This window comes from Corvus hawaiiensis, chromosome 8, assembly GCF_020740725.1.
Source record: "Corvus hawaiiensis isolate bCorHaw1 chromosome 8, bCorHaw1.pri.cur, whole genome shotgun sequence".
Lineage (NCBI taxonomy): Eukaryota > Metazoa > Chordata > Aves > Passeriformes > Corvidae > Corvus > Corvus hawaiiensis.
The window spans coordinates 16,324,092-16,350,708 of NC_063220.1; the positions used below are offsets into that span (position 1 = coordinate 16,324,092).

At 45.3% G+C, this 26,617-nt stretch overlaps 2 protein-coding genes across 8 annotated transcripts in view; both read left to right on the plus strand.

Annotated features, from left to right (window-relative positions):
* EXOC6 (exocyst complex component 6) overlaps positions 1 to 15,851 on the plus strand; it is a 93,910-nt gene extending 78,059 nt beyond the window's left edge. For all 7 annotated transcript variants that reach the window (XM_048310777.1, XM_048310771.1, XM_048310773.1 and 4 more), the window contains 3 exons: positions 13,714 to 13,826; positions 14,249 to 14,260; positions 14,713 to 15,851. In XM_048310777.1, coding sequence (XP_048166734.1) covers positions 13,714 to 13,826; positions 14,249 to 14,260; positions 14,713 to 14,845 — 258 coding nt within the window. In that variant the 3' untranslated portion in view covers positions 14,846 to 15,851. The remainder of the gene's footprint in view (positions 1 to 13,713; positions 13,827 to 14,248; positions 14,261 to 14,712) is intronic.
* Positions 15,852 to 16,574: 723 nt separating this feature from the next.
* On the plus strand, positions 16,575 to 26,114 carry LOC125329776 (cytochrome P450 26C1). The gene is made up of 6 exons (XM_048312141.1): positions 16,575 to 16,766; positions 16,842 to 17,066; positions 17,196 to 17,471; positions 19,103 to 19,258; positions 22,838 to 23,344; positions 23,621 to 26,114. Exons 1-6 carry the CDS (start codon positions 16,575 to 16,577, stop codon positions 23,981 to 23,983), a joined length of 1,719 nt encoding a protein of 572 aa, XP_048168098.1. The 3' UTR covers positions 23,984 to 26,114.
* The last annotated feature ends 503 nt before the right edge of the window (positions 26,115 to 26,617 follow it).

Genomic DNA, 26,617 nt, shown 5'->3' on the forward strand with positions numbered 1-26,617 from the left:
AATATTGAAATAACAAAGTTTGCATGGATGATTCACATATACATTGTGTCCTCCCTGCAGAGGACTTTCTCTAGAGCATTAGTAGCAAAGGAACAGTGCAGCTTAAAAGACCCCACAATTACGAAAAGTGTGAATAATAATAATAAAGAATAATAAAGAGTGAATAATAGCAGAAATGAAAAAAAGAGAAAAAAGTCAACATATGAGTAAATGGAAGCACTTGATGATGGGGAGAAAAGAAGAACATAAAAATACAGGATGAGGGGGAAAAAATATTAAAAGTCAGTTTGTGTCTGTAAATATACTTTATTGTTCTTACCCTTTTCTTTTTGTGTTTATCATTTTCCATGGTTTATGGTGAGACCATTAAGAGCATTTCTTTTTAAACAGTAGAAATTTGAAGAGATGTTTTTATCCAAAGAAAAGAAAGGACTTTCAGTACACAGTTAATGGTATATAAAATCCATGAAACCATCAGGTTGCCTCATTCCCAAGGAGAACTCAAGCTTTCCCGGTTTCAGTAGTGTGCCTCCAGGAAATCGTCCAGGAGGACACATAATTAGCCCACGCTCTTCCAGAGTGCACAGTGTAACATGATGCAGTTAAACCAGAAGACAGTTTGCATCTTTTGACCCTGTGTCAAATGTGTCAGTTGAGTAGCTTACCTGAGATCTGTAAGACAACGTAGGCCATCAGATGTTTTCCCATAGAAAGGAACATGCAGTAGGACACACACACACATAAACACAATTTTAAAACCTGACTTATTTTCAAAGTAACAGAAAAAGTGGCCTTTGTAAGTGGCACAACTCAGTGCTTTCAGATTCTTTCGTTTTGCCAGTCTGAAGTTTAAATAAAAATGTTTGCCCTTGCTTAGGATGTATGAGAAGGACATTGAAAGTGGCTCTTTCACTTTAGGCACTATCAAGATATTGAGTCCTCCGGAAGGGTGAATTTGATACTATCATTCCAATGCATGTCCAGATGATAGTTCTGGGAATGGTAAAATGTTTAGTATAGTGTCTACTTCTTGCATTTATTGCCATGCAGAATAGTCCAAAAAGTTTACAGTGAAACAGAATAATGTTGAATAACTCCTAGACAGAAATGCATGGTAAGTGTGTGCGGTGGGGTGGTGGTGGTTTGTGTGTGTCAGGGTGTGGTGTGTGTAGGGGGGACTTGTGTAAGTGGTAGAAAAGGCACAAGCTGAAAACTCAAATGACAGTGTAAAACGGCCCTCATAGCTTAATTAAATAAAACAAATAATGTGATTTAAACTTCTTTGAGTTAAAATTACTTTAATAAGGGTGTTAATTACTAGAGGATTAACACTGCTTACATGTGATAATAGATCTGGTCAGTCAATAAAGGGTGAGAATAATGTTCATTTAAGAAGCAAAAGAATCTAGCACAGGATTACTCACTAGAAAGGGATAACATTTCAAAGTGGCAAGTAAAATCAGGGGAAGATGTTTTCAAATTGCAGGAGGCATTAGAGGCTGAATCTTGCCATCATTAGTCAGCAAAAGTTCCATGTGTACTGGGATCTGTTGGAGCTAAAATATGAAGAGTAATTATTGCAAATGACATATAACAGAATTTGGAATTACTCAGTCTTCCAGGGAAATCATAAGAAGTAATTTTTCAGATAAAACATTTAAAGAAAATACTGTCTATAGAAGTGAGGAGAAAAGGTGTAACCTAAAGGAAAAAGACCAACTTCCAAGGAGAGTAATTTCTTGAAGATGTATTTCTTAGAAAAGAAATTGTATTGGATTATTGCCTTTAAGCAAAAAGGAGTTTTTCCTAATATGTTTGCAAACAAGAGCCAGAGGAGAAAGATCTTTTGCAAAAACCGTATAAAAAAAGGAAATTCTGAGGTATCCAGGTTACAACTTGCTGGGCTTGGAAGCCTTTGTTAAACCAAGTTATCTAGACAACAGGTTAACAAAACAAAGCCAGGATTTTATATGAGCTGTAGTATTTGCTAAAATATTTTTAGAGTCATTTGATAGATACAGATTGATACAGATTAGATATATATATATAGATATTAGATATAAATATGGAAGTAAATGTCTTCTTGTAGCTGAAGAGGAAGGTGAAGGTTGTCCATGAAAGAATATGAAAGTTTTTTCCTAGTGATTTTGGCTTTCCTTTTAACTTGTCTGTATTTACATTCCTGAGCTACTGATTGTGGAATTCCTTGTCCAGTGGTTCTCAGGTCTAGAATAGCTTTCCCTAAGGGATGTAACTTCATCTGCTATAAAGGGTGGTTTTGCAGCCGTTCTCTGAGTGCACTACTTTGGAAGAAATAACTATCTGTTTACAGTAAACTTACAATGGCCACATCTGTAAGTGTCTGTGCTTTATGGATTGGACTGGATTTTTGTTTCTGGATGCGAACAAACTTATGCTGGTCTGTGGCCTGTTATGTCTTGAATTTCAGTGGCTTTTCACATATTCTAACTCAGCACCCAAGATCAGCTGAGATACTTTATTGAGCACTTGCTGTATTTGAGCACTTGCTGTATCTGGTTCCTGCAGAAGCTTTTCAGAGAGACACCTTGTATATGAAATTCTAAGTGTTTTGATGGCCACCTACGAGAAGAATCTGGTGCACTGTGGCCGTAATTTTTTTATTTTAGATGTGCAGCTTTTGACAAATGCACAGATCCTAAAAGAAACCAAGCCAAAAAAAAGTTTTAAATTTAAAAATAATTACTCTGTTGTGTTGAAACAAACTATTTCCCCTTACCTGCTGTAGAACCTCAGGTTATCTCAGTGGAAATGATGTGATTCATAGTACACACTACAGATCATGGACTTCTGTGGAGACCAATTGCTGCAGATTCAAGAGGTGGTCATAAACCTTACAGACCTGATGTATATCCTCCTGTTAAGTTCAGTCAATCTGTGTAGCAATCTAATTTCAGCACATTTCATAGATGTAATTTTCTCAGGTGTTTTTGTTCAAGTCAGAATATGACAAGAAAAGATTGGAAAGTTAGGAGAGGGAAATGCTCCATTCACTGAATCCCTAGTTCTCAGCAGTGCCTGGGCTGGCAGCATCCTGGGTCTGTTCTTGAGCTGCAACTTCACACAAAGAGCTGAAGTCTTTGCCTCCTCTGTAAGCACGAAGCTGATGCCATGGAGCTGTGCCATGCTCCCTTGTCTTCCCATAGGCATCAGTTTGCATTTGTGTGCCAGGGCTGCGTATCTAAAACTCCTTCCTTCAATCCTAGAAGTAACCGGACTGAAATTTAAACTTGGAGTTGTAATTATACTTGGACAGACCACTGCAGGTGATTAGTTCTAGGGTACAGCAACCTGACTGTCTAGATTAGATGTGTGTGTATACAAGGACAGTTTGGGGTAGTTAAAACCAGCATTTGTCAGATAATGACTTCTTGTGATATGGTATGTATATATAAACTTGTAAGACTGCAGGCATCTGGAGTTACTCTTACGGGTAGTGCTAAATATTAAGTGTGACAGATGGGACAAGAGTGTTCAATTTCAGAACACAGTATGGAAGTTGAAGTGAATATGTTTTGTGTTTGAATTTTATTCTAGTTACACCAAATGAGATTATTTTAAATTAGACCCACCTCTAAACCAGAGAAAGTGGTTAAAATTTAACTTCAGATTTTGAACTTCTTGAAGATGTTTTTATAGTGAATCATCTCATTTTTCAATCATTTCAATCATCAATCATTTTTACAGGAAGGATTGAGACAAATGATACCGTTTTAATCCCTGAGAAACGTATTTTCGGATGCTGTGCCTCATCATGTGCTATTTATGGCATTATTTCATAGATGAGTGAATAGTTTAAAGCAAACCTGTGTAAGTTTAGTGCAAGTAAAAAAGAAGTGCCTATAGAAAATAAAAAACTAAATAAACTAAACTGTAAAATTCCTTTTTGGTAGATGTCAATATTAAGTACTACTGGCAAACCTGTGTTTAAAAAAACAATCACAAGCTGAGTGAAAATGCCAGCTGAGATTTAACTGTGCTATATTAAATGTTTCATAATTTTAACAGTTGAAATTGTGTTTTCAGTGTCTCATTCAGGTGAGAGGCAGATGGGCCATTTTGAGGGGCTGCACTTGTCACCCCTGCATGCTGTTTGAGCGAGTACACCTCTGCGTCAGGAGCTCAAAACCAGAAAAAATGGTGAATGACCTGACCATTGCATAATCCACAGTTTTTAATCCACACGAATTTTGCCATCGCCATAGTTTTATGCTTTGTCTAAAGGGACTTTGTGTACGGACTAACACGCTTGACAGGAGCAATTTGGCCCGAGCCCGTGCCCTCTGGAGCCTGACTGTCTGCCAGGCTCCTGCTTTTCAAACTCTTCCCTGTTTCTAGACTCAAAAGACGGTTCTTTTGCTACTAGTCCAGTTTATTCTTTAATGATGAAGAACAACACACTTCATAATAAACATTTTCACTGTAATTAAACAAGTCTTCTTTGAAGAGGTATTACTTGTTGCTATACTGTGTATTTCATAGGACCTAGCTATTTATATTTGTCTCAGAAACTACTTTTCTGTGTCTTCAGATGTTACATCTTGGGCTGCTTGAAGTTTTAATGGGATTTGTAAAAATTATACATTGTGAGTGTTTTTCTGGTTATGGTAACAGCAAAAAGCTTGTTCATGTGACTTCAACAGCAAGTGTTTTATTTTTTAGGCAGGCCTAAGTTCATTTGAAGTGCCAAAGGAAAAAAAAAATTATTTTGACATGTTCATGAATGTAACAAGACCAGACATCTCTCAAAGTATACCACAAGGTCCAGATTTTAGGAAAGAATTCTGCCCTTTGCAAGGATTTTTTTTCTTAAAAAAGATATATGAATACAAGTAACTTCTGTTTTTTTCTTAGCATAGCAACAAATCCCAATGGTTCACCTGTCATAACATTATACATTGTGCATATATGAATGTGTTGAAGATTGTATCCCAACATTCAAGATAGTGACAGATACAATTTCACTTATAAATTCGAAACAGATGGTAACATTTAAATACAAAATTGTTTCATTCTTGTGAACATTTCAATGTCCTAAATTTAGAAACAATTTCTAAATGCATGGTTCTTAAAAGAAGAAGGTGCGTTTTAATGCAGTGGCTTAAAAACTGAAAGACACTGCCTTTCTAACACAGACTATCCTTCCTTTGAAAATCCAGGGCTCAGTTTTCAAAGCATTGTCTAGGAATTTAGCCTGCGACCCCCATTGACACTAATGGGAATTGCATAGCTAAGTCCCCATAACATCACTTTGAACATCCATTTGTCGTACCAATTCAGAAAAAGGGTAGCATAAACTACAGGGAGACATTCACAGATCAAGAGATCGATGTACACTTTGAAATACAAGACCAATGTGCGTTATTCCAGTTATGTGATCAATAGGGGGGATTTTAAAATTCACAAAATTAATCACCAGGTCTAAATAAAATATTTTGGCAAGTGGCAGGCAGACTTTCTAACCAGGCTAACAAGATGTTTATCAGCAGTAATGAACACCTACTGATTAAGGGATAATTGTGTTTGGTTGGTAGGGTGTTATTCTACACTTAGCAAGCTCGGTCTTTTTTTCTTTCAAGCTGGACTTAGGTATCTATATTTTAAGTAGTTCTGTTGTTCCTTTGCAACCAAGAAATGTTCAGAGTAAACAAGGCTTGTCCTTGTCCAGTCCTGATTCTTATCCTGGTCCTTTATGTTGTTTTTTTTCCAATTTAGTAAGTGCTTTCATGGTGTGCATGCTTTAATTAACAGGAGCATAACTTGGTGAATAATGATGGTGTTATCTTCATGGTCATGCATACAGTTTTTGTTGGAAATAAGTGTATACTTGTGTAACATATATTCATGTATACTTATGCATGAAACCTAAGCAAAGATTTAAAAAGTGGTGTTGTTGTTGTGTAGCTGTGTAGCTGTGTTACTGCAGTGCCTATGAGTCCCGGTCATGGACCACGGCCCCATTATGCTGGGCAGAATATAAATAAGTGTTTTAACAAAAGAAAGACAGTGCTGCCTCAGAGTTCCCAAAGCAATGAGATTATAGCTCCACTGAAAGGTTAACGTTATGTCAGAGATTATGAAACAGCAACGATTCTGGTTGACAGGCTTCCTTTTGGGTTGTGAAACCCATTTGTCCTTCTGAATACAAGGTAGGGTGGATTGGTACAGTGTGAGCTCCTAGGAGTAGGAAATGTTGAGGACTGGAACATTTGTGAGTGGCTTTTGTGAATTTACTGTGTTTAAAATAAAAAAGTCCCCTTCATGTTTGGTGCTTTTTAGCTCCAAACCCCAATAAAAGTAGTAATAATTGAAATATCAATGTGTTTGCTATTTCTTTATCTTAATGACTTAAATGATACATAGCTAGCAACAGTCTTTTATTTTGTAGGTCAAAAGCCACGCATCCTCAAGGAAAAAATTGTAATGTTACTTGTGTATTCTTTCCTAAGAAAAGGTCGGGTGTAGCTTGCAGTTGTATATGCTTGGCACTGTTCATTTCCCAGAAGAGTTCACCGTATTCTAGGCTTTGGGGTTTTTTTAATTAAAGAGGTCAAAATCCATTATATCAAAATTTCAAAGAATTTACCAATTAGCTGTAGTCTGTGATGCCCAGCAGGTGGCTTTTATACTATTAAAGGGAGATTGTTTCCATCTCTGATCAAAGCAAAAGCAAAACAAAAGAAAATATAGAATATTTTGCTGTACACAGTGCAAACCACATGCAGTGTAAATTATGTGAAAACTGTACGTGAGAGACTGTTCAGTCATCCCACTTCAAGAAAAAGTTCTATGTATTTTCACGCTGGTCCTCACGAGGATTTTAATGGTAATGTCTAAGTCTGTTTAGATTACTGATTAGCTGCGAAGGTTAGACAGCTTGCTATTTCCTAAAATGAGGACTTTAGCATTTTTCTTATTTAAAAGTAAAAGTGAAAACGCACAATTAAGTAGATAATGAATTTAGTACGAGTGAAATTAGAAAAAGCTGAGTGTGCTGGAATGTTTCAAGATGCAAAAAAATTCCAATTTGCACTTTTCAATGAATCTAAACTTCCCCGATTTTTGCCTACTTAAAAGAATGTTTGTGACCTTTTGACCCTTTTGTTATCCCTTACTCAGAAAGGCCTTTATTCTGTAAGACTTAGGTATAAAAAAATAAAAAGAGTGTTAATGGCATAACAGTCGTTTCTGATCACCCTGTGCAAGATGTTTATGCAAAGTGTCAATAGAAGCAATTGGCCTAACAGTGTGACAACCTGCTTTGCTTGGAAATGGGCTAATCTCCTGTTTGGGTTATCCAGAGGTCAGGTAAGGATTTCTTTTTTCACACTCCCCGTAGCGCATGGGTACATAACCTGCAAACACTACAGGGCAGAAATCAGAAGCAATTGAGCCCAAGGATGCCACAAAGCATTTTTATTTAATCCTGACCCGTTTGCTTTTCCTGATTTTTTTTCCCCTCTGCCTTCTTTTAGTTTTTCCCTTCCTGGTCCCATCCCAGAGAGTCTGCTTGAGCGTATAACACATAATGAAGACAGGGACTCTACCAATTTCATTATCTGCTGCTTCACTGTGTTGGTTTTTTTCTTTCTTTTTTTTTTTTTTTTTTTTTTCTCCAAACAGGCATCATCCCACTCTTTTTTGAAGTTCACGTGGAAACAAACCTACTTTAAATCTCAGTTTTTGAGGGCTGCCCCTGTTGCCCTGTCACAGCAGGCTGGAACTCAATAAGAGCTCAGGCAAGCGTATCGGGCCGGGCAATGGGCCTTGGCGGGCTGCACGCTGTGAACTCCTGCCTCACTGAATCAGCTTCTGTGTGTTTTTATAACTGCCTTTTTTTTCCCTGTTAATTATGCCCCAAGGCTGTGGAAAGACAGCATTTATCTGTTTCAACAGACTAAGCAGCAAGTGTTCTGACATGTTTATCAGGCAAATTGTACCTGACAAAAGGTAATTACACATGCAATCAAGTCCAGAAGTAACTGGGTGATTAGGGGTTAATAAACTATTTAGCATAAGAAATATTCAGCTTGTGAGCAAGGGGAGTGGGCCAGAACTGACATAACTGACAGTGATATGTTAAAGAATTACTTTTCTTTGGATGGAATATTTGACTTTACTGAAAGGTAAGAAGGATATTAAGCGTACAACTCCTCAGTTTTATCTCCAGCTCCTGAATCACTGGTGCCTTTTGTACAACCAAAGGTCTTTGCTGGTGCTCGTGCTACTTTAGAAGAGATAATTGCACCATTCCAACTTGCACTAAGCTACCTTGATAATTTACAATTAGGATTTTTGTAGTATAACCAGCACAGTTGCTCTTGTCTAATGGACACTGCCCCCATTTCCATCTGCAAAGCTCGTGTCTCCTCCTTCTGTTGCTGTGTTCACTCTGTGCATAGCAAGTTCCCAAAGTTGCGTTCTCTTCCAAGATTATTCCTGACAGTTGCCCAAAAGTAAAAAGGCAAGGGCATCTGTATGATATCTGAGGATGTGACAAGAGGCTCAAATGGCATTGAAAGGGCCGGATGGTCGATTCCAGCAGTTCCCAGTGCACAAAATTCTCACGTAATTACAAGATGGCCTAAATACAGGACTATGGCTGAGCTGCTCTGAACTTTAGGTAATACAATGCAAAGCTCTAGTGAGCAATGATGAACAGTAATTTCTAACCAAACACAGCCATGTCACCTAGATACTGGGAAAACACTTTAACTTTGAGGAATGGTACAAGTACCCTATTTGAAATCAGAATTCTGTCTCTAAAATTTTAAGATCTTTTCCCCTCATAGCATCAATATTGTAATGTTTTGTGTTAACTGATCCTGTTAGCTAGCAAGGTCTTACAGTAGGAGCTCTTTTAACCAAAACATAATTTGGTATCTTTTAAAATAAAAGTCTTCTAATTAAAAATAGCAGTGTTATCTGTATAATGTCAGAATGTCCTATAAACTCTTACATAAGTACATATAAACACCTTTTCTTTTCCAAGTGGTGTTTATTTTTATAGAGAGACCTAATGTTAGACATAAAAGGCATTTAGAAAATACCTGCACATGAAGGGAAAATTACAAAATCATAGCTCTGCAGGGCATAATTCAAAATAAAAGTGCAGAATAGCAACCAGAGGCTTTAGTTACCTATAACGTTAGAAGTATATATGTGACTAATAATGTAATGGTTTGGGAAAGCAACGCTGTTGCACATACAATAAAAGAAACATGCTGCTCTCTGGTCATCAGCCCTGATGGTTCCAAGATGTTGGATAAAGGTTCCCCTTCTATCACACCTTTAGAAGAGGCAAAATCATTTAAATAAGGTGGAAGTGTATACTGTATCTTGTAAATGTAAGTAAGTGGACAATATATAGGATGTTCTATGTGGTGTACTGGAAAGGCTAAAGCTTGTTTTTTTTTTTTGTTTCCTTGTTCTTTTTTTGTTGTTGTTTTTTTTTGTAATGACTCAGACACTTCTCTGCAAATTGTTCCTACTCAGAAAGGAATAATTGCTCTTTGCTCCTAGGGAAGCATATTCTGCTTCATTATAAAATACTCAGGTATAGTATTGTCTGTCTGAGCTTATTCTTATTTTTCATGCTTGTTATGGGATAAAGAGCACAGCAGTACCATTGTTCTTGGGTAGCAGAGTATGTATATTTAGTTTATTTGGTGCTTCACAGTGTTTTGGCTGCATAAGCTGGTTCTGACTGAACACCCCTGGGTGGCTCCTTAGGTAGGGCTGAGGAGCTTTCTAACAGCCCAAATGGGCTGCACTGCCTCCAGACTCCAAGTAGAGGGTGACTGCCTTTCTGTCTGAAGTTTTTTCCATACATGTTAACTTTGGAAAGATGCATGTGCAGAATAAACATTTTTCCTATTGTAATTTCAAGGCAAGAAATCACATTCTAACCTCGAAGGAGTTGCAGCTGGTAGCACCAGTATGATGTTATACACTCTGTGGCCTTTGATTTTTGAGCCTGGGAAATACTTATTGCTAGGACCTACTCTTTGCCTGTATTTATCTTTTGACAGTGTATGCCAGTGTGGACCATTCCTTGCTAGAAAATACACCTCATTTTCAGTTATTGTCTCAGTAATAGTTAAAGCTTTAATAGATGAAGTAGTAGTAGGGAAATGTTGCTTTAACTTGGCCTTTAATAATTTTGATCTTAGGTGCTGCAGTAAAAACTACTGTCACAGAACCAGGAAATTGTCCTGTGCTTCATGTACATCATGTGCCTGTGGCCAAGACAGTCCTACTTTTTCTATATCAGGGAGAGGAATTAAAATGCTTAATTTAAATAGGGCACACATTTGTGTAGCAAAAGATGGCATAAATCAGAAAGGAACAGGGCAGCAGAAATTGAAACAGATTGGTGAGCCAGCACCTCTGCATTGTTGCTGCAGGAGTGAAGGTGAATTCGGCGTTGTGTTGTGCTCAAGTGAAGCTTTGCATGAGTGGATTGAAGTTATTTCCCACCACCCATGTGGTGGTCCTGGGGCCAGTGAGTCATTTCTGCTAGACCGTCCTCCTTGCCACTGACTGCTCACCAACCTGCTCCCCTCACAAAGTGCCTGCATGGGCTGTACATCCGCCAAGCCTGGGTGCCAGGGCAGATGCAGGTGATAGGAATGGCCAGGAAACAGATCCCAAGAGCTGCACACCAGGCAGCTCCTGCCCACCCACAGCATGCAGTATGTGCTGTCAAAGCCCACTGCACACAGCAATATGCCACAGTGCAGAACTGCAGCTGTGATGGGGTCAAAATGCACAATGCATAATTGTTCACAGCAGCAGTCTGGTCTCCAGCAGTGTCTGCAGCTCCCTGCCACATTTAATCCAGGGCCTAGCACATGATTGTCACACTGCAGCCCCTGAACAGATGCATAGAAGGAGGGAAGGGGGCTGTGACTGAGTGGCATGTGTCATTTGATTGCATGTCTGAGCCTTTGAGCTACCTGCCACATGTCATGACAGCTGCTTGAACTTAAGAGATTTATTAGCATGAGGTTGGTTGCGTGCAGCCCTTTGACCAAGCATGGAGCAGGGAAGAAGCTCTGGGTACATCCCCCTTGCAAATAGTGTCTCTTGAGGTGTTCATTCTTTAGAGCCAGGACTGTCTTGGAGTACACAGAATATGCTTCATGTTTTGTGTGACTTTTTTTTACCTCATGTTGAAAAACAACAGACTTCATGGTCTGTTTAGAGCCCTGCATGCTTACCTGTGTTTGGCCAGGTGACAAATGAGGTGTAATCTTCCAGCCATCACTGTGACTGAGATTTCCCAGAGCCATGGCACCATCAGACAGTTGAGTCAACCACTGAAAGCATGGTATGGAACTCACTCATGCAGTATTGTCAGGGAAGTTTTTCTGAACTTGTCAGCACTGTAATTGTGTCAGTCATCAATGGCTTTGGGCCACACGTTGCTTACAGGATACCTTTCGATACCTTTTGCCCATATGAGCTTCAGGGTTGTTTAGGATTTACCCAGAATCCTTAATTTCAATGTTACAGTAGGGATAAGAAATGAAATCTTTCACCTCTGACTCACTGCATGCAACTGCAGGAGCATTGGTCCATCATTAGGGACCATGTCCCATGTGGAGCACATGACAAGTAGCACTGTAAGTAGCAGAAAGTTATCAATGACCAGATTATATAGTTTGGGTTCCTGTCAGCTTTATCCTCACAGCTTGTCTTGTGCATCTGCCTGTCCTATCTTTTTACTCTTTTAATTGGGCTTTAAAATGCCTCTATGAGGACTGGGCACTACTAACTGTGTAACACAGGTAATAACAAGTGATAAATAACATGCAGCAGCAACTGAGGCTGTGGGTTTTACAAATGATACTAATTTCTGAGTTACCAAGCCTTCCCAAGTCTGTTTGCTTAGTGACTAAAGGCATGTTCTCTGCAGCTCAGTAAAATTGGTGGTGTCCATCTTGAGAAAGGGCTTTGCGGGAAAGAACTGTTTGAATTTGACCTTTGTAGTTATCACGGATATCTGGTCAGCAAAGAATGAAATAGCCTCCTTGGGTTTTAGATCCTTTCACCCCTGTGAGATAGGGAAATGTAAAATGTAGGTGTCATTGAGGTTTGTAAGGGTCCCTGGAACTCTTTGGGATGACAGAGCAGTAGGTGTGTCAGAGGTCCATTATAATGCCAGGAAATGTTGCTACCTAGTCCTAAAAGACTACACTACAAATAAGGAAGGAGTAATTAATTAGAAAATTATATATTTAAATTAGACACTTTATTTGAAAGTAACATAAGAAAGTGATTTGGAACTGGAAAAATTTGCAAAAAAGAGGCATAGAAATTTGAAGCTGGGAAGACTGGGTGTATGCTTTTATTCTGTAAATAAATTGGTGTTATGATTTTGGGCATGAGCATTACTGGACAGCTCTGACAGTTTATCAGGCTGAAAAATATGAGTAAGGCAAGGTTCTCTGAGGTGCAGTCCCTTCTCTTAGTGTAGCCTGAGAAGTCAGAGGAGTGGGCACCTGCTGCAGCTCTGCCTGCAGGAGCAGGGGCTGCTACTGTTGTGCCCCAGCTGTAACAGCTCTGGTCTGGCTTAGCAGAAGTGAACAGAAGTTTTAAATGAACAGGGTTCTTCCTTGAATTAGCAAAATGGTGCGACTTGCAGTAGTCTGTTACATTTTTTTCAGTGGTTTTGTTGCACAAAATCCTGTTCCAGCCCATCTTTCCAGCATTACTGATTCAGCAGGTCTCCAGGCAAGCAGGGCTCTAGGTTACACTGAGGACCCAGCTCAGCAGAGCAGCCACAGGCACTGTGCGCTGGGGCAAAGTGTTGTTAATGGTTCCCAATGCTTATTTTAACAGTAGGTTTGGCTAACACAGGACAGCCTGAGAACAAGCCCTTGTTAGCCCTCAGCAGCAGGACAAGGCCAGGCACCAGACGCAGGGGGAAGCTGGGGCGCCCCGCCATTGACGTCAATGGCACTGGGGCCCGCCGGCCCGCAGGTAGCCGTGGGAAAGGCATCCCCGAGCGGGACTGCCTGTGCCCTGGCCCCTGGCAGCCTGGGCAGGGTGCCCAGCGGTGGCTGGCCTGCACCCCGTGATGGTGGAGGGGGAATTAGGCTTTGAGGGCTGTGAGGGTGCTGGCTGCTGAAGGTTCGGCATTGCGTCTGATTGTAAAAGCAGGCTGGTTTTTTGTTGAACAGCAGCTCTGAGATCATGAGTCAAAGGCCTGATTTGAAACTGCAGCCAGGCACGGGACTGTGCTTGGAGACTTTCTGTTCCTCCATTGAAGTGTTTGGGTTTGTTTGGGCCAGAAGTGTGCCCGGGGCTTGGCGCTGAGTTTCAGAGATCAGTCACAATGGAGAGTGCGGCAGGAGGTGTTTAATTCACTTAGTTGAGACTACCTGAGCCTCTGGTTTTAATTGCTGTGAGGAGCAGCAGACTCGAGCATCCCTGTCTTGCTCCCCACGGTAAAGCAAGTTCCCGAACACCAAAGCATGAATCCATTAGCATCCCCTCCTGGGGCCGAACCTGCACAGCCGCCTCCCTGCACACGGAGGGAAGCGAGAGTGGTTAAAGAAAGAAATGGGCAGGTGAATGGGGGCTGTTGGCTGGGCTCGGCGAGGGGCTGCGCCCGGCCTCTCTCTGCAGAGCCGCCCCGCGCTCCCTCACCCGCCTCTTCCTCCGCAGCTCCTGGACCTCTTCATGGTGTGGGACTGGTCCACCTACCTGGCTGACTACGGGCAGGCCACCTCCAAGTACCTGCGGGTCAACCCCAGCACGGCCCTCACGCTCCTGGAGAAGTAAGTGCCGGGGCCGGAGCTGCAGGCGCGGGGATGCAAAGCAGCGCCGGAGCCGGAGCTGGAGCCGGAGCCGGAGCCGCCCTGCCAGGAGCGGCGGCGGCCGGAGCCCGCAGCGGGTCGGTGTCCCGGGGCCGAGAGCCGCGCGGGATGGCGGCGGGGCCGGGGCCGCGGGAGCAGCCAGCGGCTGCCCGAATCGCCGCTCTGGGGAAAGGGAACGCTGAGATTTGGCCGTGGTGAAGCCGGGGCGAGCATTTCGGCCGGCCTGACGGGCGGGCTGGGAGGGCAGGATGAGCAGGGCGCGTTACCGGCAGTCCGGTACCAACCTGCTTGTAAAAGCCGCATCGAAACACGTTGCGGTTTAAAGACGCTTTCTAACAGTGTTTTCTCTCCTCTCCTGCCTGCGATGAAAATGTCTTTTGCAGAGTTCACAGAGGGTACGTATCGCCTATATTGTTACAAAATATTGTTTCTGCAACTTACTTAATTTCCCCAATTTCGTTTTTAAATCCTTTGGTACGGGAAATCGGAGATACAGATGCCCGTTATTGATGGTGAACAAAACTCACTCATTTGCCGAGTCTGAATTTGCCATGGAAGCAGATGATACTAACGGGTTTTCTGACTTGCTTCTCTCCTAAGGCAATTGGTAGGATCAGGGGTCCTGCTGAAGGGGTATTTGCTTAATACTTACAGGTTATTTGTGAAGTAATACTTGTTAAAATGAGTTCTGCACTGCAGAAGTTTAATTTAAGAACACATAGTGAACAGGTTCTTATTAGCAGAAAGATCAAAAGAGGAACAGTAGTAAACCGATTTAAATAGTCGGATTTTTCCTTTTCGAATTATGTTTCTAATATGTTTGTCATTTGCTTTTTTATTTCTCTAGAATGAAAGACTCCAGCAAAAAGAACAACATTTTTGCTCAGTTCAGGAAGAATGACCGTGACAAGCAGAAGCTAATAGAGACTGTAGTAAAGCAACTTAGGAGTTTAGTGAATGGTATGTCCCAGCATACATAGGCCTCTTAAATTGACAGTATCTCATCACACCAAGAGGTGTTTCTTAGCCACTATTTCTAGTAAGCAAATAGTGATACCAGTTATGACTTTTGTTTGACTGAGAAAAGCAAAAATGCAGTAGATGGATTGTACATGGAGTCTTCAACAAAAAATTCTTTGTACGTATTTTTAATGGATCGACTACTATTTTGTATATTGTAAACAAATGGTGAAAAATGAGATTGTACAATAAAAACCAGCGCAATCATATTGTACATGGAACAGCTGAACTGTAAATATGTTATTTAAATATCTGCAGATATGGTGTCCAAAATTTTGCTCTGAGTAGGAATTATTTGAGAAACGATCCCTTAGTTGCTGTTTTCTGGTTGAATCCTAATTTAATGTTTTTAAGCATTGAGATACTTGTGTTTCAGATGCCACCTCTTGTTTTCCTGCATTAAATGTATATTAGCCTTAAAGTGATTGGACATAATTTTGTATTCCAGGTTTTGTAGTCTGGAGGTATGAAAAAGTCTTCTGATTTTTAGTACCTTTGAAAACTACCTGAGAACTAGACTTGATACCTATTTAGCATTAGGACTTATAGGCTTTGTTCTCCAAAAGGGTATAATCTTGAGGTTGTGAATGTAAAGAACCATTTGAGTTCTTTATAATGTGACGTTTTGTTTTGTTTCATTTTGGTTTTGTTCCTCAGGGTTACTATTTCTGACTGTACTTTTGTAAGATCTTGGGTACTTTATCCCAGGTTGCAGTAAGGAATAGGTTTGCCGCTGTTGGTTTTGTGCCGCATCTGTTTGTTAGTTTGCGCTTTCTCGCGCCAGCCCCATCCCAGCGATTAGCATTTTGTCCCACTACCAGTCTCTTTGCACTGTCCCCTCCTGGCTATTTTAGGCACTAAGAGAATGTTTAACAAATACAAACCAAATGGAACGTGTGAAAATAATGTACATTTTCGCTGTATTTTTAAGTTATTGACGGTCTAAATACAGTAATATAAACCTCACCCGTACTCCTGTTTAATTTCACACACCGAAACACACCTCGGAGCCGGTTTCGCGGGACCTGTGCAAGTCCCGACTCATTGGTGATTTACCCCAATCACCTTACCCCCGGAAGGCGGCCGGGGCTCCGCGGGGCCCCGACGGCGGGGTGCGGGCCAGGAGCACTGCAGGATCGCCTCGCCTGCCGCTGCAGGCCGGAAAGCCGGGGGCGGTGGGGCCTGCGGAGCGGGGCTGGGGCGCTCCCTGGTCGGGGGAGCCCGGCACGGAACTCGCTACCTGGGCAGGCTGGCCCGAGGGTGCGCCGGCAACTCCCGGCGGGGCGGAGAGGGTACCGCGCTCCCGAAGGCGGCCGTCCCGCCTACGGCTGGTCGCCCCGAGGGGCTGGGCGGGGGCGGGAGCGGGGCCCGGGCCCCCAGCCCCGGGGGCTGCCCCACCGCGGCCCTGAGCCCCTCGGCTGGTGGCCCCGGCCCTCCCGCGCCAATTACCGCACTTGGCCGCGCTGCTTAAATATGCAGCGGATACGTCATCTCCGAAGGTGGATCGGGCGTAAGTGGCCAATATCTATATAAATGTGGCCGAGGGGCGAACCGGCAGCAGGAGGCGAGCGGGGCCGGGCGGGCAGCAGCCGGCAGGGCCCGTCGCGCAGCGCCCGGAGCCGAGTCGCGGGGCGCCGGCCCCCCGCGCCTGACAGCCGCCGCCCGCCCCGTCCCCGCCGCCGGAGGAGGATGCCGGCCGGGCTCTCCTGGCCAGAGGCGGCGGCGCTGGCGCTGCTGGCCCCGGCTCTGCTGGTCGCCCTGTGCCGGCACCTGTGGGCGCTGCGCTGGAGCCTCAGCCGGGACCGCTCCAGCTCCCTGCCCCTGCCCAAGGGCTCCATGGGCTGGCCCTTCTTCGGGGAGACTCTGCACTGGCTGCTCCAGGTAAGGCGCCGGGGGACGGGGCGGGGTGGGAAGGGGCTGGCGGGAGCCACGGGCTGACCCGCAACTCGTCCCCAGGGCTCCCGCTTCCACAGCTCCCGGCGGGAGATGTACGGAAACGTTTTCAAGACCCACCTCCTGGGCCGGCCGGTGGTGCGGGTGACAGGCGCTGAGAACATCCGCAAGATCCTGCTGGGTGAGCACACGATGGTCAGCACACAGTGGCCCCAAAGCACCCAGATCATCCTGGGCTCCCATACTCTGCTCAGCTCCATTGGTGACCTGCACCGCCAGCGCCGCAAGGTGAGCCTCATGGCCACCCCAACAGGGCACACAGCCCAGGTGGCACCTCGGGCCCAGGCCTGGGCCTCGGTGGCATGTGTGCTCCCACTGCTTTAACTACCTGCCTCTCTTCCCCCCTTCTCCTCTTAGATCCTGGCCAGAGTCTTCAGCCGTGCCGCCCTGGAGAGCTACCTGCCACGGATCCAGAAGGTTGTGAGCTGGGAGCTGCGGGGCTGGTGCATGGAGCCAGGCTCTATTGCAGTTTATTCCTCCACTAAAACCTTAACTTTCCGCATTGCAGCTCGGATTCTGCTGGGGCTCCACCTGGAGGAAAAGCAGTTCAAGGATCTGGCCAAAACTTTTGAACAGCTGGTGGAGAACCTCTTCTCCCTGCCCCTCAACATACCCTTCAGTGGGCTGCGCAAGGTACTGCCACCTGCACTGCTCCCTCTGCCCGGGGGCAGGGCCTGGGCCCTGGCAGCACAGACCCCCTGTCCCTAGGCCCACCAAGGGGCACTTCTGATGGACCAGGACATCTGCAATGTCCCATTCTAGGTCTCAGAGCTTGGTGTCTTACCTACCCCAGCCGTTTCCCCTTCTCTCTGCACTTCTTAGCTGCTCCCAGTTGGCTTTCAGCACCTCTGGGCGCTGGCTCCAGCTCATTGTACAGCATGGGGCTCCTCTTCTCCCTCATCCCGTATGTTGCCTCTGGTGAGTCCATCATGTCTGGGCCTGTCTCATCTCATCCCACCTGGACTCATGTCAGCCCATGGCAGAGGGGTCTGTGGGCATAAGCACAAAGACAGATGGGCACAAAACACCTCAGGTTAGCATCCCTGTGCAAGTCAGGCAGGCTGAGGACTTAAGACCCTCTTACAGGTTCTCAGTCCCTTGTAGTCCAGCAGTACAGAGACGACCCGGGGAGAGGGACAGTCTTCTCTGCCTCTTCCAACCTGCAGTTTCTTCCCTGCTGCTCTGCCCCTCTTTGTCTGCCTCTCCACACTCCTGCTCCAGTTGTAGGTCCTGTGTACCATTCTTCCTCTCACATTCTTTCCTCCTCTGGCTTTGTGTTGTCCACCCTTACCACAGCTTAAGTCTCCTGTTCATTTTAGCCAGGTCTTCCCTCATCTCTTTTCCACTGTGAGCTCTGCCCCATTGGATCACCTTACCCAGCCAGTCCCAGCTCTCCCCCAGCCTCCCTCCTACTCTTCATCAAAGCTCTTGTTTCCCCTGTCCAGTTTCCCTTTGCAGGTTGTTACCAGTGTGAGCTGTCACCCCTCCTTCCCTATCCCTCCCTACTCTCTCTCAGGTCAGACAAAGCCTGTCTGGCCCCAGACCAACATCTTCAACTTGCCTTTAGGTCTCCTTGTCTTTCTCCTCGCTCCCTGCTGTGTTAACTTTGTCCAATCCTTCCCACCTCAAATCTAAGCCTCTGTTATCTTCTTCCCAACATCTGGTCATGGCCATTTTTAATTTCAAACTTGTGGTCCTTCTGACTTTTGCAAGAGACATTTTTATAGAGAGTCGTACACTCTGTGACTCTGCAAAGAGATTGCTGATCGCTTGACTTGCTGAGATCTTAAGTGAATCTTTTGCTGCACTGGAGTGCAGCACACCTGAAGATGAGCTGGCTGTGATTAATGTGTCTTTATCCACTATACCCTTGTAAAACCATTTGTGCCTTGCTGTCTGAAGTCAGTTTTATTAAGTTACTTTTTCTTGTCCCTTGGGATAAGCTTCTTTTGGACCTGACACAACTGTGGGTTTGCTCAGTGCAGATGACTCTGAACATGGTAGTGTGGATTTACTGCTGTCTTTTCCTCCCAGAGAGTTTCTTGGGAGTCTTTGCATTTGATTCACAACAGCAAGGCAACAGAATGTGCAACATTTCCCCCCAAACTGCTGCCTCTTACAAGGCTCTGGGGCTGGGCAACAGATTAAACAGTTCTTGCTGTTACAGGTCCTGGGATTAAGGATTGCTACACTTGGGTTTCCCTGGTCTCTCTAGAGAGGGGGCAGGTCCTAAGGTTCTCCTCAGCTGTGTCTGCCTCTCGCAGGGAATCAAAGCACGGGACACACTACATAAGTTTATGGAGAAAGCTATACAGGAGAAACTGCAGAGAAACAACCCAGAAGACCACAGCGATGCTCTGGATTTCATAATGAACAGTGCCAAGGAGCATGGCAAAGAACTCACCATGCAGGAGCTAAAGGTAAGGAGAACCTCTGCCTTGCAGTGCCCCTCCTGACTTGATGGCTGTTTGAGAGGCATGGGCTGAGGGCCAGGAGGAGGCTTGTATGGGGACCCACCACCACCTGCTGGCTCCTGCCCTTCTCTTACTCACATGAGGACACCAGCTCCTGCACAGGCGAGGGAGCCTGCACTTGGCACACTCTTGTAGTCATGTGTCTCTTAAAGGGACCCCTTTAAAAGGGAATAAATGCCCCTTCTACCTTTCCTCTTCATGGGCACCAGCCTTCAGCCTGATGTAGGATACTGGTAGGGTTATGTGGCTGCATTAAGGCTCTGCGCGTCTGTGCAGTCAGTAACCTCCAGGACACTCTCTTGGAAATACTTAGAGCTACTTGTGTGCTCCTCAAACACAGCCCAGCACCCAGCCTAGGGCAGGGTGTAGATCATGTCACTGGAGTGCTCAGGGCTGTGAGCCCAGAAATCTCTGAGATCATAAATCAGAATGGGTCCAGGGATGGAACGATGGATTCCAGGTCATTCCCTATCACCTCCTCATTAATCAGATCATGTAGCTTGTGGATTGCCATGGTGGAATATGATGTATGACAGTGACTTAGGGATGAACCCAGTAGTCCTTACTGAACCAAAACCACCAAGGGAATGTGAAGAGTATTTTGCCAAAGATCTTGGGAAAAAATTGTCATTAGTACTGCATCATTCATAGTTCCAGCTCACTTGGTATCAGTGAATGATAGATGACGTTGCATTTATATAACAAGTTTTGAAGCAGTTTTGCATGGATACAGCAGCTGGATATGGTTTTAAAGTATCTTAACATAGTTTAAAGGTAGTTTTACTGTTCATTTAAGCATTTCAGGAAAACTATCCAAAGACTAATGTTTTATAAATATTTTGTAAAAATGCAATCTCTAAATCTAAAATATTTGAAAAACTTTGAGCAACTAGTAGATATAATTAGAATCAGTATATATTCCTAAACAAATTTTATTATAATTATTTATTATTTATTTTAACAGTGTGTTACTATAATGTAATTTTTACAAATAATTGACAGATTCAAAATGTGATTAAGATTAATTAATCTCTGTTAGTATTCACATGAATATTGCTCAAGAATAATTTCACAATCTCTCACCATGTCCCTAGCTCTGACCACAAATAGAATAAGGGGATATTAAATGTAACATGGACTGTGTGACATCACAGCAACCTTGGACCAGCTGATTCAAATTATAATATACTCATATGCTGTACCTTTCTGTACCTTCATGGTTAGAAAAGCTCTGTATTTAACAAAATTACTTGAAAACTGAACTGCCTATGCTTGCAATTATGGGAATATTCTCCACTCTAATAAAACCATAGCAGAGCTCTCATTTAATGAAATGGTGTAATTGGATAAAAAGTCCAAATCTGTCTCAGAATTTTGGATATATCTGTCTTTGAGAGACCTTCCAGACACTGTCACACACTAGTTACTAATCTGCTTTTTGTTCAAATGGTCTGGAAAGACAGTTTTCCCAGAAATTTTCCTAAATACACTGTGATTTGTACTGCTGCCATGAACTTACCAGGACCCTTGAAATGTAAAGGTCATTAAAAAGATACTGCTTTGCCAAAAATACTGTTTTAAAATATTTAAAACCTTGAAAAGAGTAAAAAAACCCATCCTGCATAATGCTGTATAATATATGTGTATATATGTATATTATATACATATATTATAAATACACATATATATGTATATTATATATGTATAATATATAATAACACTGGCTGGATGTAATGCTGCCTGTTCTGCCTCCCAGGACAGGGAGCTGGGCTGTAGCACAGGGACAGTACTGGTGAAGCTTGGGAATATCCTGTGTTCCAGTCACTGTTTCTGTTGGCCTTGTAGAAACAGGGAGGGAAAGTTGTGACAGCAGCTGTGACACAACTTCTGCAGCAGCACTGTCAGAGGTTGATGCAAAGAGCATAAGGGCTGTTATTTCAAACCTAAGAGCTTGCCCTAAATTCCTTGCATGCTATTGAAATGTCTTGGGGTTTTAATTGCATGTGGTGGAATGGAGAGGTTTCTTTTCATCTGGATCTGCTACCTTGTGAATGTAAAAATTCCTGCTAATGCCTGCAGGAGGTGTGATAGGGGTTGACAGGAATCTGTTGTTCCAGGGGTCTTATTTCAGCTGAAAGATGCCCTTGAGAGCTGCACTTTGGCAAAAGCATCTAGTCCAGTCGATATATGGCACTAGGGATGGTAGCAAAGAGTCATCTTTGTTACAGTATCCTTAAATTTATCAGACTTGAATTCAAGACTTCTATTCAAGACCTTCAGTCTTCAAGTGTTTTTCTCGGTGTTTGTGGCTTCACCTCTCTAGAATCGATTGTATCAGAACAATTTAAAGTCCAGACCCAGTCATGTGAAAGGACTCTGTGTCCCTGGGGGATTTTGGTCCTCTTTGCCCCTGGGCTGGGGCAATTAGTGCTCTGTAGTACCAGTCAGGTCCCAATCCTCCCAGGGGTGCAGCTCCTGGTACTCCTCCCTTCGACTTCTCCCTGGCTTTTGTCTCTCAGCCTCTGGCCTCAGCACTCCCAGCCTTGTGCTGTGGAGCCACTGGCACCTTCAGATGGTGCTGTAGGTTTGAGCATTACATTTGCTGTCAGAGATGTGACAGGCCATGAACCAGCTCTGGGCAACCCTTAACTTTTGGAAAACCATTTGGAAAAGTTGATCAGAGGGTACTGTAAACAGCCCACAGAAACCTGGCATGTGCTGTGCCGTATAGACCCTGCAGACAGTTCCACAGAGGCTGGGAGGCTGCAAAGGGACCCCTGAACTTGGATAAGGCACATACTACAGATTTGAGTGTGCTGTGGTCCATGTATCTGGGCTGGTTAACTTCCTAACTGGTTGTGGATACATCTGCTTGTGGGAACACTGCTGTGCTTCAGATCGTACAGCTTGAAAAGCGAGCAAGTCCTTTGCCTGGTGTGTGCTCCCTGCTGGCTACAGCACTTCCCAGGCTGACCTGCTCTAGCAGAGAGGCCTTCATGCTTGAATCCCCTCCCAGATAAGATAAATCATAACTGGAGATGGATCAAATGCAACCCATTTTAGCTGCCAGCACATTTTTTGTGCATAAATTTGTGCATAAGATTTTTGTGCATAAACACAGCCATATCCACTGCCTGGGCAGAAAAGTAAAAGCTGGAAGCAAAGGGGAATTGGCAGATGAAGATAAAAAGCATAATGCTTGAAATGGACTTCACTCAACGTGCTATAATTCACGTTAAAATGCTGCTCTAAAACAGGTAAATATTTTGAGGAAAGCTCGGAAGAGCTGGATTGGAGGTGATGTGTACTCATCCCAGCTGTGGTTCTGCATCAGTCACTTGGCAAGTGGTTGTCCAGTTCATGCAGAAATGCTTTAGTCCCTGCCAACCCAGGATGGGTGCGGGTTTGGGGAGAGCAGAGTGGGGGCCCTCTGCACAGTAGCAAAACCTGCAAAAGGTGAGAACAGTCTGAAACACAATCACTTTAAAATGTTATTCAAACTTGTCATTTTCATTCCTCTCCCAGGAATCAGCAATTGAGCTCATATTTGCTGCTTTTTTCACCACGGCTAGTGCTAGCACCTCTCTGATCCTCCTGCTACTGAAGCACCCCTCAGTGATTGAAAAAATAAGGCAGGAGCTGATGTCCCATGAGTTGTACCATCAATGTGAGTGCTGCCCTGCAGGATCCTGCCTGGACACCCTGACTGTCCAGAGCAGGGACAGAGAGAAACCACTTTTCCACTCCATGGCCAAAGATGTTCACAAGGACCAGAGCCAGCCCCCAGCCCCATTGGAGGAAGATTCCCTCCAGCCCAGTGCCCTGATGGAGCCCACTGTCCCCCAGAGCAACCCCTGCACTGGCCCCCAGCTCCCGGTGCCAAAAGGGCAAAGCTGTCACTGCACCTCAGACATCAGCCTGGAGAAGCTGAGCCGCCTGCGCTACCTGGACTGTGTGATTAAGGAGGTGCTGCGGGTGCTGCCCCCAGTCTCCGGAGGCTACAGGACGGCACTGCAGACTTTTGAGCTCGATGTAAGTAAGTGCCTTGCACTCTGGCAGGCTGCTAGAGAGCTGCTGCCTGCAGTTGTGTGCAAGCACCCTGTGTCCAGCACAGTGGTGGGACTTGGCAGTGTACCTTAAGGGGAAGTGTCACCCAGCAACCTCTGTGGGTCCCAGCTGGGCTGGGGAGAAAAGGAACTGCAGAGCAGGTGGGCAGTGCAGTGGGGCTGTCCCCAGGTACCCTCTGCTCACCCTCCAGCAGCACAGGTATGTAACAGTCCTCTCCTCCCTCTTCTCTCCCCTCCCCAGGGCTACCAGATCCCCAAAGGCTGGAGCGTCATGTACAGCATCCGTGACACGCATGAGACAGCTGCTGTCTACCAGACCCCCCCCAGCAGCTTTGACCCAGACCGCTTCGGTGCCAGCCGGCCAGAGGCTGCAGGCCGCTTCCACTACATTCCCTTTGGCGGCGGGGCACGGAGCTGCATCGGGAAGGAGCTGGCACAGGCCATCCTCAAGCTGCTGGCCATTGAGCTGGTCAGCACGGCCCGCTGGGAGCTGGCCACCCCTGGCTACCCCACCATGCAGACCGTGCCCATCGTGCACCCTGTCGATGATGGGCTGCAGCTCTACTTCCACCCCTTGCAGCCCCTCCATGGCCATGAGGCCTGAGCCAGGGGTATGCTGCTCCCCTCAGCCCTGGAGCCGATGCCCCTCCACAGCTACTGGGAGCAGGTCTCTGCTGCCCCAGGCTGAGTGTGCTACTGGGTCACTGCAGAACAAACCCCAGAGGTCTTTCTATTTTTCCCCTCCTGGTGTACAGGCTGGTAGGGTGTGCAGCATCCTGGAGTAGGGTGTCCTGCAGAGTCCCACTCCTGAGCACTGGGGTGAACCTCAGCCCCAGGCTGGGGGCAAAACCCACTGAAGCTGCTGGCAGGGTGCATATACCATGGGGGCTCAGTCAGGCCCTGCCCCATACAGGCCCCCAGCTACCAGGGATGGGGAGCAAAACTTCCAGACCCACAGCTAGGGCTCCCAGGGTTATCTCCTGTAGGTGTGTTATAGGAGAGGCAGGACAAACCTCCTGCACATTGTAGCTTTTTAGATGCAAAAAGAGGGAAGGTGGGGGGGCTCTGCAGGAAAATACAACCCAGAGCTGCCCAATCTACGGCATCAACTCTAGCTAGAATAATAGGGTGTAAAGTGGTTTTTATTGTAAATATTTAATCTCATTCATGCACTTCCCATTAGAGCTGGCACAAACGTAACTCTCATTCACTCACTAGTAGTAGCTGTGCATGTTGTGCTTGAGCACTGTGCTGCTGCTTGGGGTCTGCCATGAAGCCCCCTCTGGGGTTCCCCCAGGATATGCTCCCCAGCCACTGCCTGCTCATGGGATGGACAGAAGCAGGGGAGGGGGCTTTGGGGAGCAAATGTCTAGAAAGCAGACGTTTATGAATATGTCTGATTTGTGGTAGAAAGTCACTTGTTCCTGATGATGCTGTTCACATTGTGGAGGGGATATTTGCAAGGTGACACAGGCCCTGTGGTAACTGGCTGGCTGGCCAGACTGACTGTGTCACCTCTGTCAGCCCAGCTCTGCCAGGCAAAGTGTCAGGACAGCAACTCCATGGGTCCATCCAGGGGGTGGTACCTGAGGCTAAATTTGGATGCTGAGGGCACCCTTTTAGGTGGCTTTTGAGTACTCCCACGGGGTATTTCTCTCCCATGAAAATAAAATGAAGTGAGTCCTGTTGTTTGTGTACTGAGAACAGAGCGGGGCCCAGGTCCTTGATCCACAACAATGTGTTTTCTTTCAGCTTTATTTCTACTCCCCACTGTCATGCATCCTGTGTGAATGCAGTGGGAAAATAATCCTCCTTGTCCCTACAGAGCATGCGATGCCTGGTGGTTTCGTGTGCTCTGTGTGAAGAACCAGCTTGACCTGTAAGGGCCAAAACATGGCAATAAGACGGTGTCCCTTTGGAAAGGCTCTGGGGAGCTCTCCAGTCTCCTGAAACTCTGTCATCATCCTGCTTCAGTGTTACAGATGACCTTGCCCTGGCCAATCCCCCTTGCCTGTCCGTGTTGGGGCACTGCAGCGGGGCGTGTGCTGGCGTTAGCTGTCAGAGGGCTGTGCAGTGACCACCACGCTACCTCGAGCAGAAACCTAGCTCCCAAATGTGACAGGTCAAATCTGGAAGAGGTTGAACTGCAGGGCTGAGATTAAGTGCTATTGGCAAGTCGACTCTGTAGTGAACCAGAGCCTCTGGCCCTCCTGACCTTGTCCTGAAAGGTGAGTCTTTTTGCCTATCAGAGGTGAAATCAGTAGATGGTGGCTGCAAGTGGCAATGACTAACTTTAATTAGCAGGAGCTACTGGCTGGCTGAGACCGCAGGCGATTCAGGGTCTCACTGCGGGCAGGGCTTGGGCAGGGCTGGGTCTACAGCGTCCAGCAGCGGGTGCAGGAAGGTCGGGGCTCCTCCAGCAGTGCACTTAAAAATTGCCCTGACTGCTAACGAGCCCGCTGAAAAATGTAACATGAATCTAGTTAAAAAAAAAAAAAAAGAAAAAAAAAGAAACGGATAAACTGATTTTGTTTTCAGATAAACACGAGCATTTACAAATGAAGTGTAATAATTGTTGCTTGTAATCAAAGTTTGTTCATATTAGGCTGTTAATTTCTTGACCCCCTTCCAAGATGTTTTTAATTATCCCTTTCACTCTTTACCATTTGATTTCTTTTCAAGCCGATGGCTGGGGAATACACAGCTGGGGAGATAATAAAGCCTTCCTGTGGCAATTATCGGTGCTCAGGCCACCGTATCTCGTTATTTTGATAGACAGTGAACTTGGCGCGGTTGCCGGCCGGGTTCACGCAGATGTCACGGTCCGTGCTGTAGGTCACAAGCAGGTCAGCGCCCGGCAAGAGGAGAGCGCCGGGTCAGGGCGCGGCCGCCGCTCCCGGCCAGCACCGGCCGGGCCCGCCGCGAACCCCGAGGGGCTACCGCCTCCGGGGCCTGGAGAGTACCCTCCGGGGGGGGTTCCCTCCTGGGCAAGGGGCTGCGGAGGCAGGCAGCCCCGCTTCGGCAAGGCATCGTAAGAGGAGGGCGGGTCTCGTGTGATGCGTTGATTGTTAGAAAAATAATAATTAAAAGTGACATCTCTCTCCCCTACACAGACACGCACACACAAAACTTCCAGCGTTTATTGAGCTTGTCTGGGAACAAGAAAGCAAAAGTAACAGGGAGGGAAGAGATAAAAACCGTAAAGAAAAAAAAGTGTATTGGCAGCAGCTGTGGCCGG